The following is a 17,126-nucleotide window of genomic DNA, read 5'->3' as shown; positions in this document are numbered from 1 at the left end:
AGGCTGCTCAACATAGATTTCCTCCTTCAAATCACCATCGAGGAAGGTAGACTTCACATCAAGCTAATAAACCGGCCATCTCCTATGGCTCGCTAAGGCAAGAACAACTCTAATGGTAGCCATCCGAGCTATAGGTGAGAAGATATCATGGAAATCCACCCCTAGCTGCTATGCAAAACCCTTTACAACGAGCCACGCCTTGTGCTTATCCAAAGTACGATCATTGTGATATTTGGTCTTGAAGACCCATTTGACACCAATCACCTTCCTATGAACAAGTCAAGGCACAAGATCCCAACTATCTTGCATAAGACATGTCATCAAACAATAGTTAGAACAAACAAGCTCAATGGAATGGGCTTGGTTCCTTCGAGAACGCCACGAGCCACCCCGCAGCTACCACTCCGCAAGGACCCCCTCAATCCCTACCTCACAGAGTGTATCACGTGTCCAACAAGGAGGCCGGATCGCTCCTCATCGCTCTCCATCTACCAGTCTCTGGAACATCCACCGGCAAGGGCTTATGTGGGGTGGCTGGTGGTGGAAAAGAATCCTCATCTGAATAAGAAACATCCCCAAGAGACACTAGCTGCAAAGGAACAATCTTTGGTGCCCAACTATCTCCTGGATCTCCAAGTACAAAGTGCTTTTTACCCCCCCCCCCCCTCGGAAGCTAGAACCTCAACAAATCACACATCACAATTTGTGTAGACATCTCACTTAGCGAGATCATGCAAGCGATAGCCCTGGGATTGCGACTATAGCCCACAAACACCTATCGTTTCAAAGCCACTTCAAACTTGTCCCTCTCAGTCTTTGGGATATGAACATAAGCATCACACCCAAAGATCAAGAAATAAGAAACATCCGAGGAATAGCTCCACAAACGATGTACCATAACCACTTCTGCACAAACCAAGCTTTCATGACAGCACTCCATGTGAGATAATCAAGTCCATGTAACTTATCATCAGTGGAAGTGCACGGAGGAGCCATCTGGAGAGGATAAGAAGAGAAGTAGAGAAGAGATGGAATTTAGAGAGGAAACACAGCCAAAACACAAGCACAGACTGCAGAAAATGAGAGTTCACATGCAATAGAACCCAAAATCGGATCAATAGAAGACAAAATCTGCTGCAGAAAGTCAAAAAATCAGTCAAAAACTGCCAAAAACAGCAAAAACGGCCTGAAGTAACAGTCACCCAGCCACGAGAGATGCTGAATCAGCAAAACGCAGGCTATAAACTGGAGAAAAACAGGTAGAAAACTGTCGCCAGCAGCTGCAGATGAAAAACACAGGCAGCAGAGGGTGCGTAGGCAGCAGGCAATGGTAAAACTGCAGAAAACGCAGGTCAAACAGGTCGCCTGTAGGGAGCAGCAGCCTGAGCAGAAAAGGGGAAAACAGTCTTGAAATCAGCAATAAAACACAGCAGAAACACACATCCTGAAAACTGATACCATGTCAGAAGTGGACCAGCGGTGGAAGCATAAACATGTGCTGAAATAAACTGCTGAAACACAAGACAAAAAGAGAAAAGAAAAGAAAAGAAAAGAACACAATACAGATGAGAACTCAGATGTATGCACGGGAAATGGAATCCATATATCTGAACACGAGACAGTCGCATACAACAATGAGTCACTGGCTGCGTGGGCACTGGCACTGGCTCTGGCTCCTCTCTCCACAGAGTCTGCAAATGGTGAAGTGAAGTGACTGACTAAGGAGAAGCCACTGAGTATAAATAGGCTAAAAAAGTGGGGAGCAATAATGCTGGTCGGACAGCATTAATGCTGGTCGGACAGCATTAATGCTGGTCGGACAGCATTAATGCTGGCCGACTGGTGCATAAAATGCTCCACTGGTATAAAATGCCGCACCAGAAAAATACCTAAAATACCTAATAAAAATGCCCAGCCCAAATCAAGCTCAGACTCACACATGAGCTGACAAATACTCTGCTAACACTCTAATGGTAGCCATCCGAGCTATAGGTGAGAAGATATCATGGAAATCCACCCCTAGCTGCTATGCAAAACCCTTTACAACGAGCCACGCCTTGTGCTTATCCAAAGTACGATCATTGTGATATTTGGTCTTGAAGACCCATTTGACACCAATCACCTTCCTATGAACAAGTCAAGGCACAAGATCCCAACTATCTTGCATAAGACATGTCATCAAACAATAGTTAGAACAAAGAAGCTCAATGGAATGGGCTTGGTTCCTTCGAGAACACCGCGAGCCACCCCGCAGCTACCACTCCGCAAGGACCCCCTCAATCCCTACCTCACAGAGTGTATCACGTGTCCAACAAAGAGGCCGGATCGCTCCTCATCGCTCTCCATCTACTGGTCTCTGGAACATCCACCGGCAAGGGCTTATGTGGGGTGGCTGGTGGTGGAAAAGAATCCTCATCTGAATAAGAAACATCCCCAAGAGACACTAGCTGCAAAGGAACAATCTTTGGTGCCCAACTATCTCCTGGATCTCCAAGTACAAGGTGCTTCTTAAACCCCCCCCCCCCCCCTCTAAAGCTAGAACCTCAACAAATCACACATCACAATTTGTGTAGACATCTCACTTAGCGAGATCATGCAAGCGATAGCCCTGGGATTGCGACTATAGCCCACAAACACCTGTCGTTTCAAGCCACTTCAAACTTGTCCCTCTTAGTCTTTGGGATATGAACATAAGCATCACACCCAAAGATCAAGAAATAAGAAACATCTGGCTTGGCTCCAAAATAAGCCTCTTGAGGAGTCATAATAACCACAACCGAAGTGGGTGACCAATTGAGGATATGGATAGCAGTAGCCACAACCTCGACCCAAAGACACTGATATGTCTGAAAATGTTCCGTCATGGTGTGAGCCATCTCGATCGCACTTCTCTTCTTCCGCTCCAATATGCCATTCTCTTGAGGTGTGTTTGTGTTGGCAAACTCCTAGTGAATACCACAATTTGCACAAAATCTAGCAAGCTCGTTAGAAACAAACACTCCTTCCATGTCTGACTGCAAGGTCTTCAACTTCCGACGTGATCGATTCTCCTCAAAGAGCAACCAATCCTTGAAGTTGGAGAGAGCCTCGGACTTTAGCATCAAAAAGTATGCCCATGTCATCTTGCTAAAATCGTCAACAATAAGCATAAAATTACAAACTCCCCTCAAAGGACTTGGACCACATAGATCCACAAATATATGTAGAAACAAGCTCCAAGGGTGCTAAACACTGCCTCAAAGCCTTGCTAGAAATGGCATCGTTGTTTTCCACAAATGCAAGATATACAAGGCTCCGGCTCACCACTATATTCAGCAAACCTCAAACAAGCTGCCCCTCAAACGCCTTCTGAAGATAGTCATAGTTCAGGTGGCCAAACCAACCATGCAATAGCTTGGATTGTGTCTATGAAGGAAGAAGAAAATAAGCCAAGGCAGAAGGAGACTTCAACTTGTAGACACCATTCTCCTCGTAACTTGTAGGAAAAACCATTCTCGAGCCACGCTTAAGAATACAAAAAAAAAATTGTATCAAACTCAACCAACAAGCCAAGAGCACAAATCTTGTGCACGGAAAGAAAATGGTAACTCAAACCTAGCACATAAAGCAGCTCTGAAGTATGAGTACCACCCCGTCCATCTAGAATCGGATGCATATAACCCCTACCCTATATGGAAACAAAAGAGCTCTCTCCTACGAGAGTCTGCCCATATGAAGGCTTCAAATGGACAATACCTACAGAAGAAGGGTCATGTGCCAATGTCAACAATTCATTCATGGGGGTATGGGGCCGTCAATACAGCATCAGAAGCCTTAGGGAACAATGCCTAAACCACCTCCAAATGGAGGAAAGCCGCTGGTGAGGGAGCAGCCACCGCTCCTGAACTCTTTGAAGCCTTCTCCTTCTTGATGTCCTTATCCTTGTTGAGGCAATCCTTTTTTCCAATGACTTATGTTGCCACAGATGTGACAAGTAGTCCTTCTATTGTCATCCTTCTTCTTCTTCTTGTCCTTCCCCTTCTTCTAAGAGATTCACCTGTCAATGCATCTAACTTGGAAACATTCTATCCTTTAAATTGTTCCTCTTGGTCCACGACCATAGGAACCAACTCCTCCCACCAAAGAGTTGCCTCTCACCGTAAAGCAATCAAGTTTTGAACCTACATCTGAAGTTGTCGTAGCTTGTTCACATACTCCCGCATAGAAGATAACTTGGAAGGATTCAACAACCTCATCTACACCTCCAAAGACACCCGTTTCACGACGGTCATTCAATTGTACATCTGATCAAGTTCCAACCATATGTTCCTAGCCATCGTCAAGTGTTCAATATGGCCAATCACGGCTGGAGCATATGAAAGAGAGAGAAAAGAGTACATGCAAGCATTCAATTTGTCCCAATGTGCCTGAACCTTGGCCAACTCCACACAATCGCCTGCAAAAAGTTTGGACTCAATTCTCAATGTAGGACAGTCAATGGCCTCCGTAACAAGCTCTGTCAAATCATAGGAGTCCAAGACGGAAAGCATCATAACACAAAGATGCCGTAGTTCTCACCATCGAGCTTCTAATCCGATGGCAGAACCGGTAGAACGAGCACCTTCCAATCCATAATCGACTAAAACTCCATATCAGCCTCTGAAGACAACTTCACCCGAAATGCCTGCAAAAACACAAAAGCAACCCCCTCTAACTGTTAAAATGCAGCCTGCTAGGGCTCTTCTTCACTCATCTCATGCCTTCTTCACCCACCGAAAGCAATGAAAATGTAAAATATGTAATTGAAGGCTCAAAACATAGCCTTCCTCCTTCTTGTACAGCAAAAATCCACAGCAAAATCAGTAATTTCGCTCCTTTTCCGCACGCCCACGCTGATCTCAACCTTGTTTCGATGTGCAACCCTCCCACTCGCCCTCGAATGCTGAAAACGCAGCCTTGTGTCGCACTTGAAAACTCCTCTTCAAGTCTACCCACGATCAATCAGTCTTTATGCTGCTCTGACACCATGTCAAAGTGCAGTAGCGCAGAAGTGTATGACCGAGACTAAGAGATAGAGTGAACACAGAGAGAGGAGAGGGAGAGAGAAGAAAGCATATCTGTATGAAGAATACTGAGTAAGGAATACTGACATGTACACGAGCACAATTTGTATGTCTACGTATCTCCGACTCAATGATGTCACCCTGTTGTACACCTTGAAGTCTGCAGCAACCAGCACAATCTCTGCCCCGAATTGAGCCTAAATCCGCAATCAAAATGAATGCCAATGTGTGCTGCAAATCTGCAACTTATAGCAGAAAAATTGGGCAACAAAAATAGCAGTCGGCCTGCCAAATCTGGCCAACTGCACCAGAACTGTCTGACTACCTATCTGATTGCTATTAAAGTGGTGATCTAATGTGGCTGCTGACGTGGCATTGTTGACGTGGCTGCCTGTCTAGGGGATGACCAATAACTGTATCTCTAACAGTGTAGAGATGAGGTTGGTGTGTGTTGGGTGTGTTGGGTGTGGTGTGGTGTGGCGTTGTGTGTGTGTGTGTGTGTGTGTGTGTGTGTGTGTGTGTGTGTGTGTGTAAGTGCCATGTGTATCAAAGTGGTCATTATATAACCAAGACCAAGAATGGGCTCATGATGTGGCAATTCAATGATGTTGTAGGGGGAACTGACAAATATGCTAGCACCCATCGACTACCCAAATGGGACTAGTCAAACAGATAGGCAGCTAATAAAACTAATTTGGTGGATTATTGAAGGCTCTCCTCATGTGCTTATCAGTCTTTATCAATTTATTTGTTGAAAATTTACACCAAGTACTAGACAATGCTAAGATCATGGTTCATGATTAGAGGCGATCTATGTTGGATAGCAAACAATTGGGTATTCAAAGGATACAAAGTGAAAAGTCGCACAAGATTGCGTGCAACAAGGATTCACTATTTGCAACCTACCCTTCTCACCTTCATAATTATATATGTCATAGTAAAGAGATCAATTCTACCATTGGATTTTCCTCTCTTTTTTTGTATCTTACAAATCTTCCAATCATGCCTACTCACAAAAGTCAATATTCCCTCATACCTCCACCTACCCCCGCTTCCCCAAGTCAATATCATCAACGCTCATCTACTCATGCCTATCTTGCTCCAAGGAAAGTATTATGGCAGCTAAGAGATCTAGCTAGCTCTACAACTGCTCATGGAAATCATCAAATCCTCCAATAGACCCAATTCAGTCACTATGCATGTGCATTCAATGAGGTGTCTATGGTCCAAATGGGTGTTACCATAGTTAAATGCTTGAAAGTTGGTTTTGTATGTGCAAAGACGCATTTATTAGTTTACCATCCTAAAGGGACTTACAAAACCTACAAATGGGAAGTGACAAGAGCCAGCATATCATGCTTATCGTTCGTGCTGCAACCTGAATAAACGAATGAGAGACAACCTTCATGGGTAGGAAGTTTGGCAAGCTTGCAAGCAACGATATTGGCATACCTTAACAGAGGCCATACATTGACAAAACCATCATCAGCTCCACTAATAAGCAGTGATTCATCATCTGAGAAGACCAGACAGCTAGCTGCCTTATAGTGAGCGGGCCAAACTCTCAGCAATCTTCCAGTTGCAACCTATTGACACAAAGATCCTATGATACATCACATTATTGTAAAAAAAGCACATCTCTAACCAAACCAGACTTAGCTTAACATTCAACTATGATTGAAGTCATCATTCAACCAAGAAATTACCTCCCAGATGTATAACCTTCCAGATGCACCGCCCCCCACAATATACGATCCATCACTTGTACATGCAAGGGGTCCAATTGATTCAACCGGATAGTTTTTGAACTCAGGCTGTGCCTGCACAGTCACATCACACGTTCTTCAAATTCTCCATACAAAAAGATAGTCCATAATACAATAAACAGACATATACAATCTGCTGGAATCAAAATTGCCACAGAACGTCTAGAATGCTAATAGCTGCAGTCATACAGATGCGACTCGATATCAACATTACCAAGAAAAAGATTCAACCGTAGAAAATGTCAGTCCAATTGCTACTGGTACAATGTCCATATGTTTAATAATCAATCTACATAAGTTTTTTCTAATATAATTCTGGAAATCAGGAGAATCTTCTTCACGCAAAGCTATTAAAATAGATTATGTGGCGCTATTTGAAGAGAGCTACTAGCCAATTAGCTTTGGTCATCATGTTGAGACATGATCGTGTTCATCAGACATAGCCTGACCTTATTCCAGGCCCAAAGAAAGATGGCACCACCTCCAGCAGCTGATGAACCAGGCTTAGGGACTTGTGATGCAGCAAGGAACTGTCTGCCAACGCAAGCAAGTCCATTGCGTGGAGAGGCGCATGATTTCAGGTGTGCGATCTCTGTGCCAGAGGCAAGGTCCCAGACAGTGACGCCTGCGTCGAGCGGGGACGAAACAACAAGGGCTTCGCCAAAAGAAGCCAGTTTGCCCCCATCCACCAACGGCCGCGAGGCCGCTGTATTTCTCTCTCTTCTCTATTCACTCTAGCCTTGCTGCTGTCAGGCCGTCGAGCTTCTCTTGCCCTGTCAGGGCCTCCGCCATAGCCATTTCATCGTTAGAGAACGTGATTGCTTTTGTTCGAATTCGATGCCGCGGACAGGTATCACGTACAGGAGAGGCGTTAAAACTTTGATGCAAAGACCAGCACCCCTCCTCTCATCTTAGGTTCTTTTACACCACCCTTGTGCAAGCACGTAAGACCCTTGAGAAAACCTCGGCCAATGTGTGATGGCTTTTGACGAATACTCTCGGGGGTTAGTGTAAATGGGCCAGTGTTGTGGTAGCTAACATTGGCCCCCTTCTAGAATTTGAAGGCCATGGTGTCGGAAGGAGCTATAAATGCCCTCTTCTTACCAAACAGTAATCGATATGTTGCCTAGATGCTTGCTGATAATAACTCTAATGTTATCGCTACATAATAGTACTCATTACAAACCCTTCCCAATGTATACAACCCATTTTCAAAGGTCTCTAGATTGAGGATCGATCCCCCAAAAATTAAACTAGTCTACCTCTCTCTAGAGGATCCCCCAAGCTAATAGCTACTCAACACTGGCTACAAAATCATCAAGATGCGGCAATCCCTTAGGTATCTAGGTTGCCCTTGGGATTGGGGATAACTATGAATGACAAGTTTGCTTGGTTCTCTAGTCAAATCCAATCCAAAATGAAGCAATGGATAGGCTTTCCAACATGCCCAATTGGCAAGTTGGCAACTACACAGTGCTTCATGATATCAACAACGGTAAACCTAGGCACAAATCTTCCCTTTGCCAAAGCATGTCGGTAGCAAGTGGAAAAACTAGTTATTAGGGATTTCATTTGGTCCTATGGCTCTAAACGACATAATACCACCCATAGGATGGGAGCAAGTGGCTGAAGCTAAATATGAAAGGGGGGTTAGATTGGAATATCTCAAACTTAAGGTCCGAAGACTCTCTCTCAATCTTATAAGATTTGCATACTAACATGCATTGGGCAATGATTTTAAGAGAAGTGATCAACAAAGCCAAGTTAAAGCCAAAAGGCTTTGAAGATCTCAACTGCCACGACCAGCTCTAATGGGAAGTTTTAAGGTGATTGTAATAGTGTTAAAACCTTGCACAAGCTTTAATAATAAACTGGAAGAATGTAATAACTTGCACTCAATAGGAGTTCCTTTGAAATCTCGTCATTAATTAGCAATGATCTTTTTTATGCAAATTTTGATGTATATACGAAACAGTGTCGATGCATATTTTGATGTGTGTAGGTTTTAAAAAATGAAAGGATCTAACCCCTTGTTAGACCAAATACTTGCTATCTATGTCCATATCCTCTCAAATGTACATAGATATCGAAGCGAGTGTAAAACTTTAAGCACTAATGATAGTGATATAACACTGGAATGCACAACACAATAAATGTATTACAAAGTAATTGAAAGTAAAAAGGAAATACAATAATGTCATTATAATACGACAACAAATGAAAGTCTCGAGGGGGTTCACTATATGTAAACCCTCTATGTCATGTGCATTAAAGACCTATTTTAAAATACCCTTATCTGTGAAATTTTTAGAAATAAAAAACACCCCTTTTCTCTTACTGTCAATCTAGGTATGCAAATTTCCCTATAGAGACCAAACAACTCTAGTAGAGGTTGACCTTGTAATGGCTCAAAGGGTGCATGATAAGGGAATCAAGTGCTAGACAAACCTATGGGATCTAGCCAATCTCGAAATTCTTTATGTTGAGCAAGTGCAATTGACTTTTAGGCTAAGTATGCCTAATACAAGTTTTGTGCAAAGCACAATGGACCTACTCAAGGAAGACTCATCCTCCTCTTATGTGATTAAAAGAACTAATTCAACACACGACCTTAAGTTAAAGTCTAGTGTGTGTTGAGAAATAGACAAATGATGTATACTCTAGGAAGAGATATCCTGAATCCCATATGCACAATGAGGAGAGTGGAACAACTCGACTTCTATAAAGCATTGTACTTGGCTATCACTTTCATAATGATGAATACAATATCATGATGCTTTCCTCTTTCAGTTAGTGTCATTGCCATTGTTAGTCCAATACACAAGATTGTCTTTATGAGTCCAAGCTTCCAACTTGGAACCTAATTCACTTGTGTAACAATTGTCTACTCATTGTCCATGTCAACATGAATTTAGTCTTCACCTTCCAATCTCCATAGCTCCTGCCATGCTCTAGATCCGACATTTTTACATGGTATCAAAGCTCAATTGAGCATGGCCTAGCTTAATCTAGCTCTTCTCTTTGCTCTCTCAAGCTTTCTTAACTTCAGTCCAGCTCAATGCTACCTTATAACCTCATTTTCATCTCTACCCTCATTCCAGCTTTCATGGCTGCCATAGCCAGGCTACACCCACCTTTGTTTGAGCACTTGAATCTCTTCATCCAAGTGAAATCTTGGCAAGAATCCTTCTAGATATCTCTTCTCCTACTCAGGGCGCTCCTTGCTAGCACATAACAATAGGACATTAGCCACTCTATGCACCAGCATTTCGAATATTGCAGCTCGTTGTCGAAATCTACGTCCATCCCTGTCATACGTTCGAATCTCCACACACAAGCCACAATCTGTTCTGCAGCTATAGGGCAATGAAAGCCCACTAGAAGAGCTTATCCCTCACCAAGTATCTCTGCTAATGGTTACCCGAACGCGCTGCAATAAATAAAAAACCAGTGGCCTATCAAAACCCTAAACAATCCACCATAGCCATTATAACTCAAGCCCTTTTTCACTTCATTTTCCACTCCATTCCAACACACTGAAGCCTCAAACACTAAAGTCCGATCAGTTTCCAGCAAGAGAAATTCTCAAGAAGAAGATTTGAAACTCAAGTATCAACTATCGAGCTCAACATCGAGTCTTCAAGGCATAGTCAAGGCATAGTATCTCGTGATAGTCCATTAGTGCTTCTTAGCTCTTGGATCATCAGCTCACTCAAGAACAACTCATTTTTTTATCCCATCTCAGTTGCTTATTATAATGCCCTAATTGATCAAATCTCTTGTAAGTCTTAACCCCTTTGTAAAAGAATAGACAATACTTGAGTACACTCGTGGTAAGACCTCCTTCAAAATGAGTGAACTTGAGGAAATAGCTAAATTCAATGGTGAAGGCTTTCATACCTGGAAGGAAAAGACAATGTACCACCTCATGAGAAAAGACCTCTAGGATCTCTTTGAAGATGATGAAGGTGATGCAGATGGCAAGAGAGAAGATTCAGAAGGTGGGATCCTTGTAGTAGCTCCACCAAAAACCAAAGAATGGAAGAAGATGAATAACAAGGCATTAGACATCATTGCCTAGGGACTAAGTGATGATGTGCTACATCATATCTCTGGCATTAGAGATGCTAGAACTGCTTGGGAGGAACTTGATAGGATCTTTGGTACCCAAGCAAAGAATTCAAAGGTAAAATTACTCGTGCAGTTTTATAAACTAGATATAAAAGATAGTGATTCCATGACCATACACATTAACAAGTTCAAGAGCCTAAAACCCAGCTTGCAACTCTTAAGAAGAATATTGATGAAGGTGAAGCAATAGATGTACTGCTTGCAAGTGTAAATAAGGATCCATATGAGAATCTTGTGTCCACCCTGAGTAATGTTCCAAGTCTCTCACTTAAAGATATTGAACCCTCACTACTTGATTGAGAAAGCAAATTTAAAAGCAAGGATGCAAAGGAGCACACCACCAACAACAATCTTTTGTACACCAAGGACACTTATGGAGCAAGAGGCCGTGGTCGAGGACTCAACACCAACAACAACAAGAATCAAATTATATGTCATTACTATGGCAAGATTGGCCATACAGCCAGTGAATGTTTCCACAATAAAAGAGCATAGCGGATGCAGAATGATCACCACCAAAACCAGTTCATGAATGAAGAAGAAGATGCTTCCGCTACCATCAACTCTACAAATTGTTCTAAAGAATTTTCATAGTATATTTCATATGTTTTTCCCATAGTGGATCTCTATTTTTCCCTTAGTAGATTTGCTTTGTAAAAACTCTTGCCAAAGATGTAAAGTTTCAAACTTTAACTTGACTAGGCTACCTATGAGCTAGTCTCCCGGGCCATGCGGTGCGCCATGTAAGGGGGGGGTTGGGGGGGGGGGGGGGGGGGCAAAAGCCAGCAAGTGCAGAGACCTATCATTTGAGGGGGGGTGTTGAGAAATAGACAAATGATGTATGCTCCAGGAAGAGATGTCCTGAATCCCATATACACAGTGAGAAGAGTGGAACAACCCAACTTCTATAAAGCATTGTACTTGACTATCACTTTCATAATGATGAATACAATATCACGATGCTTTCCTCTTTTAGTTAGTATCATTGTCATTGTCATTGTCAATCCAATACACAAGATTGTCTTTATGAGTCCAAGCTTTCATCTTGGAACCTAATTCACTTGTGTAACAATTGTCTACTCATTGTCCATGTCAACATGAATTTAGTATTCACCTTCCAACCTCCATAGCTCCTACCATGCTCTAGATCTAACATTTTTGCAATGTGCTTATCAACAAAGCTAAGCATAGAAAGGATTTCACATCGAAGCATGTCCATTGGGTCTTGGCATCGCTAAGAAATGGAAGGTCTCTATGCAAGGCACCCTACTAGATTACTGGAAAAATAAGCTAGCAAAGGCTCAAAAAGCCACACCACCCCCACCATTGGATCTGTTTTTGTGGAGGATACTTGCCAGGAAGTTTCCCATAAAGGATGAATTGTTAATGTACAAGGGAATCTACCCTTTGTGTTTCCTATCTCAATGCAAGGAGGACAACACCATACATTTTTAATGGTCTTACTGAAAATAAAGCAACTATTGAATAAAATTTTCTCCCTAACGAGAAGGGATGGCCTACATAGGAATATCAATTTGAAGCAAGTACTCACCAAAGTTAAAGGAAATCTAAATAACGGCTCCAAGAGAATCTAAGATACCATTAGGGGTGTGACCGGCAAGCACATTTGGGCTACCCGGAATGTTGTTATGGTAGGACGTTGTCAAGTGTTTTTTTGAAAACTGAAAGCCCTAGTCAAACTGTAGTTAGGTTTGATTTTTGCTAGCTTACTTATTTGCGTGAAAGTTTGTCTTGTTATTTCGTAGTTGGATTTCTTGTGTTTGTTTAGCCTAGGATTTGCTTCTGTCATTTTGTTTGATTTGTTGAGTATGAAACTTGATAGCCTTGGTCGAGCTTGGTATTTTTTTGGACAGGATGAAGCTTGTGTTTGTCAATAGCTACTGAACATTGAGGAGCTAGGTATGTTTTCTTGTCAAGACTTTTGCACATCACAGGGATAATGGGTTCATGAGCACTTCACATTGCACTTGTTGATGCACTCCACTCCGGGGTCGTCTCCTGATTTTATCAAATACTTCCATGCCATGGGTTGGGATTATGCACGCATTGCACCATCATTGAGCACTAGCATGGCATGAGGTCCGCTGCAGCTATATGCAGTAAATTTTAGACGCACGTGCACATGAGAGAGCACCTGTCATTGAGCACGCACATTTCTTGCACGCACAATATTTCGGATGCTCATCACAAAGTTAGGAACCTCTGGTTGAGTGTGTAAGGAGGTTGGGTGAGTTAGAGGGTCGTGAAGGACGCCACCAATTGTGAGATGGGTTGTTCTTATCTGGTCAAAATCTTGAGGACCATCATTTTCTAGAGTGATTGTGAGATTTTGGATGGGTGGAGCAGAGTATATCATATCTTTTTTATGAGAGTTAAGAGGTGAGGATAAGGAATTTTAAATTAATAAAGAAATTTTGTTTGCATTTTGCATGACGCACTAGCACATCTAGATAGGCTAGGCACAACTTCTTTAGTGCATCCATATTTTTGTGTGAAGCATCGATTGAATGGTTGCATAGCATCGATTTGATATTGTATATTTTCTCAGATCATGTATGGTTGTGCATGGAGTTCTCTTTCATAGCATATTTCTGCTAGGGCACACTGCATAAAAAACAAGTTCATGTCCAGAGAATATTCATTTTGAAGACTCAAGGATCAAAGGAAAAAGGTTGTACGCTTTACATCGTCAGCGAGTATTTCTTGAAGGAAAATAGGACATGTGTGGTAAAAGTATGTGCAATTACAAGAACAATAGGCCAAGGAAGGGAATAAGTCGTCCAAGATAAAAGATGGAGAAAAATGATACGATTTACGAAAATCAGTAATTTTACCCATTTTTGATAGATTTTCGTAATTCTACCCTCATGAGCTTGTTGACCAGATGCATTCTAATTGTTTTGAGTACCCGAACAATTATATTCGGAGTTCAAACGACGAAGTTATGACCCAAACAAGTTGCAGACAGGCATAGAGCAGAAAAAACGAAAATAATGAAAAGCAGTAGAAAAACAAAAGCCAAAAGCTGAAAGCAAAAAGCCTAATGTGTGTGAGTGTGGATAGAAAACTATATAAGGAGATGAGATTGAAGAGTTAAGGGCCTTTCCCCTCTTGTACAATTGTATTTTGTGAGAGAGGAGAGAGGAGGGTCAATGCTAGAGTGAGCTCTTGTCATGCTAATTTGAAAGTCAGAGCCTTTGGATGTCAAAGCGCCAAGCGTCGGATCATGGTTGTTAAGGTACGAGAATATTTTTTCACTTGGTTTGTTTTCAAATTGTTGGATTTTTTTTGTTGAGTTGTGGTTGTGTGATGCTCTACCCGAATTAGGGTTTTAGTTGTTTGAGCTACGAGAGGCAGTTTTTTATTGTTTTGTTTTTCGTGGTGTATTGTCAAATATTTGAATTTTTCAAGTTGTGTTGTGCATTCAACAAAGTCAATTATCCCAACCGGCACTTCTTAACGTCTCATTATCGGGTTGTGAGTGAGGCTTGCTCTCGATCATCACTCGCGTAACAATGTCTCAAGTCTATGAAGGATGCTCTAGCTAGCACTTTTGCCCACATTGAATGAGTGGGTGAGGGTCAATAAGAGGATCTTCATTGATTTTCTAATTTTTGGCTTCCCTACTATCAAAGCATTTGATTTTCATTATTTTGAAAGTGTCTCAGCGTTGCCCACAAGAATGGAACACTAGCCTTGGGTTCCTTGTGCATTCTCACTTCCACTTGCACTATTGTGTCTCAGACAATGTAAGTATCTTAAATTAGACTTCATTATCAAGTGAGGCATGCAAGATATGTCTAGCAACACCTTAACCATGTGGAAAGATCTACTTATCTGGAAGTGAGACATATGAAATTACATACAATATCTTATGTAAATGTTAATGTGGGATATCATAGAAGCTATAGAATAACATCAACAAGAATGTTTCTTTTGAAACATCTAAGGTAGATCTCTAGCCACTTGTTAACCCTTTCTATGTGGCTATCGGTTTGTGAATGATAAGCTATAGAGGAATCCAACTTAGGAGCTTAATATGACAAGCAAAGTTACTCATGAACTTAGAGTCCTTATCATGGACAATCACTTGTGATAATCCATGTAACTTAAATATATGCTCCATGAATTGGCTAGGCACCTGTGATGTAATAAATTGCATCTTTGTAGGAATAAAATGAGCTACCTTGGTGGCTCTATCCACCATCACATAGATATTGTTCCATCCCTCCTTAGTTGTAGGTAAGCAAGTAATAAAGTCTTATTATATGCACCCATTTTCCTTTAAGATTGGGCAATGGCTATAATAAACCACCTAGCTAGTGTTGTCCTTATTCTGTTGGCATGGAATGAACTTCATTAAATAATATGTTACATCCTTCATTAAATAATAAGATTTTCCTAGAAGACATCATGATCAATGGTGGCATGTAGTGAGAGATCCAGAAGCTCGAACATGCCTAGGTGGCTATGGAGGCCATAGAATAGAACTTGAGAAAATTGGCAATGCTGAGTATTGGATGGGGCAATGTCAAGTTCTGAAATGATATAGAGAAGAATCAGTAGTGGCAGACCACTTCTCTAGAAGGAAGTTTGGCAAGATTTGGCATGTGGAGTGAGATACAATAACTTCAATCTGACGGGTACTGCTGGCTATGGCAGCCATGAAGGCAAACTTGAAGGTGGAGATGGAAAGTGAGTTCATAGACTGAGGCTGAGCTGAGTAGAGATGGACCAGAGGTGAAGATCTAATAAACCGAGCTAAGCCATGCTCAGTTGCATTCTGATACCATGTTAAAATACACGGGATCTAGAGCATGGCAGATGCAAAAACTATGGAGGTTGAAAGAGGAAAAAGAAACTCATGAAGACATTGAACCTGACAAGGACAAATTGTTACACAAGTGAATTAGGTTCCAAGATTGAGACTTGGACTCATAAACACAATCTTGTGTATTGATAGTGACATGACACTTTATTGGAAAGAAAATAGTACTATCATTGCATTAGAAAAAGAGTGCAAGTACAATGCTTTATAGGAATTGAGTGGTGGTACTTTCTCTTACTGTGCATATGGGATTTTGGTCCTAAGCCCTCACTGCTCCTCACAAAGGGACTGAAGTAGGTGTGATTGCAAATATCTCAACAAAGGTTGTGAGGGAGAGAGTTAGCTCAACCGGCCTATCTCGGTCTTCTAACTAAGCCATATTCTCTTATGCTCTCCCATCCCAAGTTCATTCCTCCTACTTTATCTCTCGAGTCCACTTACGATACGAGAGGGCCCAAGGTTGCCAGAGTTGCCACTACCAACAAAACATCAAGTGTGGCAAACATAAGTGCAAGCAAAGACAAAATTCCCAATGTCATTGTGCCAAACCATGTTATTCATGTTTCAAAAATAGGATATTATTTTCATATCGTCACATAAAATAATAAGGATTTTATCAAAAGTTTACATAAAATGTTAGTTTTTTCATTAAATGGTACAAGTTTTACTTGTTAGATTGCACGGACAACATCCATATAAGAATTAAGTACAAAAAAATATTAGCTTCCATATTTTTCACTTACACAAATTGAAAATTTTATCTAGAGAGCGTATTAATACACACATAAATAGTTAACTACTACCTATGATTTGTAGTTAGATTAATCAAGATTATAATTCATAAGATCATGATGGAAATAGTTGCAGGAGGATATTGCACGAAATGAGTAAGAGACTATATGTGCACTTGAGATTAATAAAATAACTTGATATAATGTCAACGCGACAAGACTAATGCTTGTTTTGAAAAGTGAATGTCTATTTAAGGGTCTTGTAAATCATCTCGTTAAATTTTTATCGCAATATTTTTTCTAAAGCAAATTCACTTACGTTGGGCAAGTTAGCCCTGAACGAAAAATTCATGTCTTCCTTAACATTTTGTAAGAGATATATCCAACACTTCTTTATGGGGAGTAGAATCCTCATTAGAATGTAAGGTTACCTTAGGATAAGGTCTACATTGTTTATAGGAAGTTGTGAACTACACGATGGTGTGATTGTCATTGTTTGAAAGGATTGTTTGTGTTTGCTAGAATCTAGATCTCTGATTAAAAACATTGAGAAACATGATAAAAGGAAAGATCACGCTAGGCTATCCCCAAGCTAGCTACAAGACCC

At 41.3% G+C, this 17,126-nt stretch overlaps 1 protein-coding gene across 1 annotated transcript in view; it reads right to left on the bottom strand.

Moving 5' to 3' along the window:
* The window catches only part of LOC148022412 (protein ROOT INITIATION DEFECTIVE 3-like), a 73,351-nt gene that overhangs the window by 41,722 nt on the left and 14,503 nt on the right, over positions 1-17,126 (bottom strand). Inside the window, exons 2-4 of the mRNA XM_087696863.1 lie at positions 7,258-7,533; positions 6,749-6,862; positions 6,495-6,628 (exon numbers count right to left, since the gene is read on the bottom strand). Of these exons, the coding sequence (XP_087552989.1) occupies positions 6,495-6,628; positions 6,749-6,862; positions 7,258-7,533 (524 nt within the window). The remainder of the gene's footprint in view (positions 1-6,494; positions 6,629-6,748; positions 6,863-7,257; positions 7,534-17,126) is intronic.

This window comes from Lygodium microphyllum, chromosome 17, assembly GCF_053477565.2.
Source record: "Lygodium microphyllum isolate KBCC chromosome 17, Lygodium_microphyllum_v1.1.10, whole genome shotgun sequence".
In the NCBI taxonomy this organism is placed as follows: domain Eukaryota; kingdom Viridiplantae; phylum Streptophyta; class Polypodiopsida; order Schizaeales; family Lygodiaceae; genus Lygodium; species Lygodium microphyllum.
The sequence above is the reverse complement of the archived record's forward strand: the minus strand, read 5'-3'. Positions and strand labels throughout refer to the sequence as shown.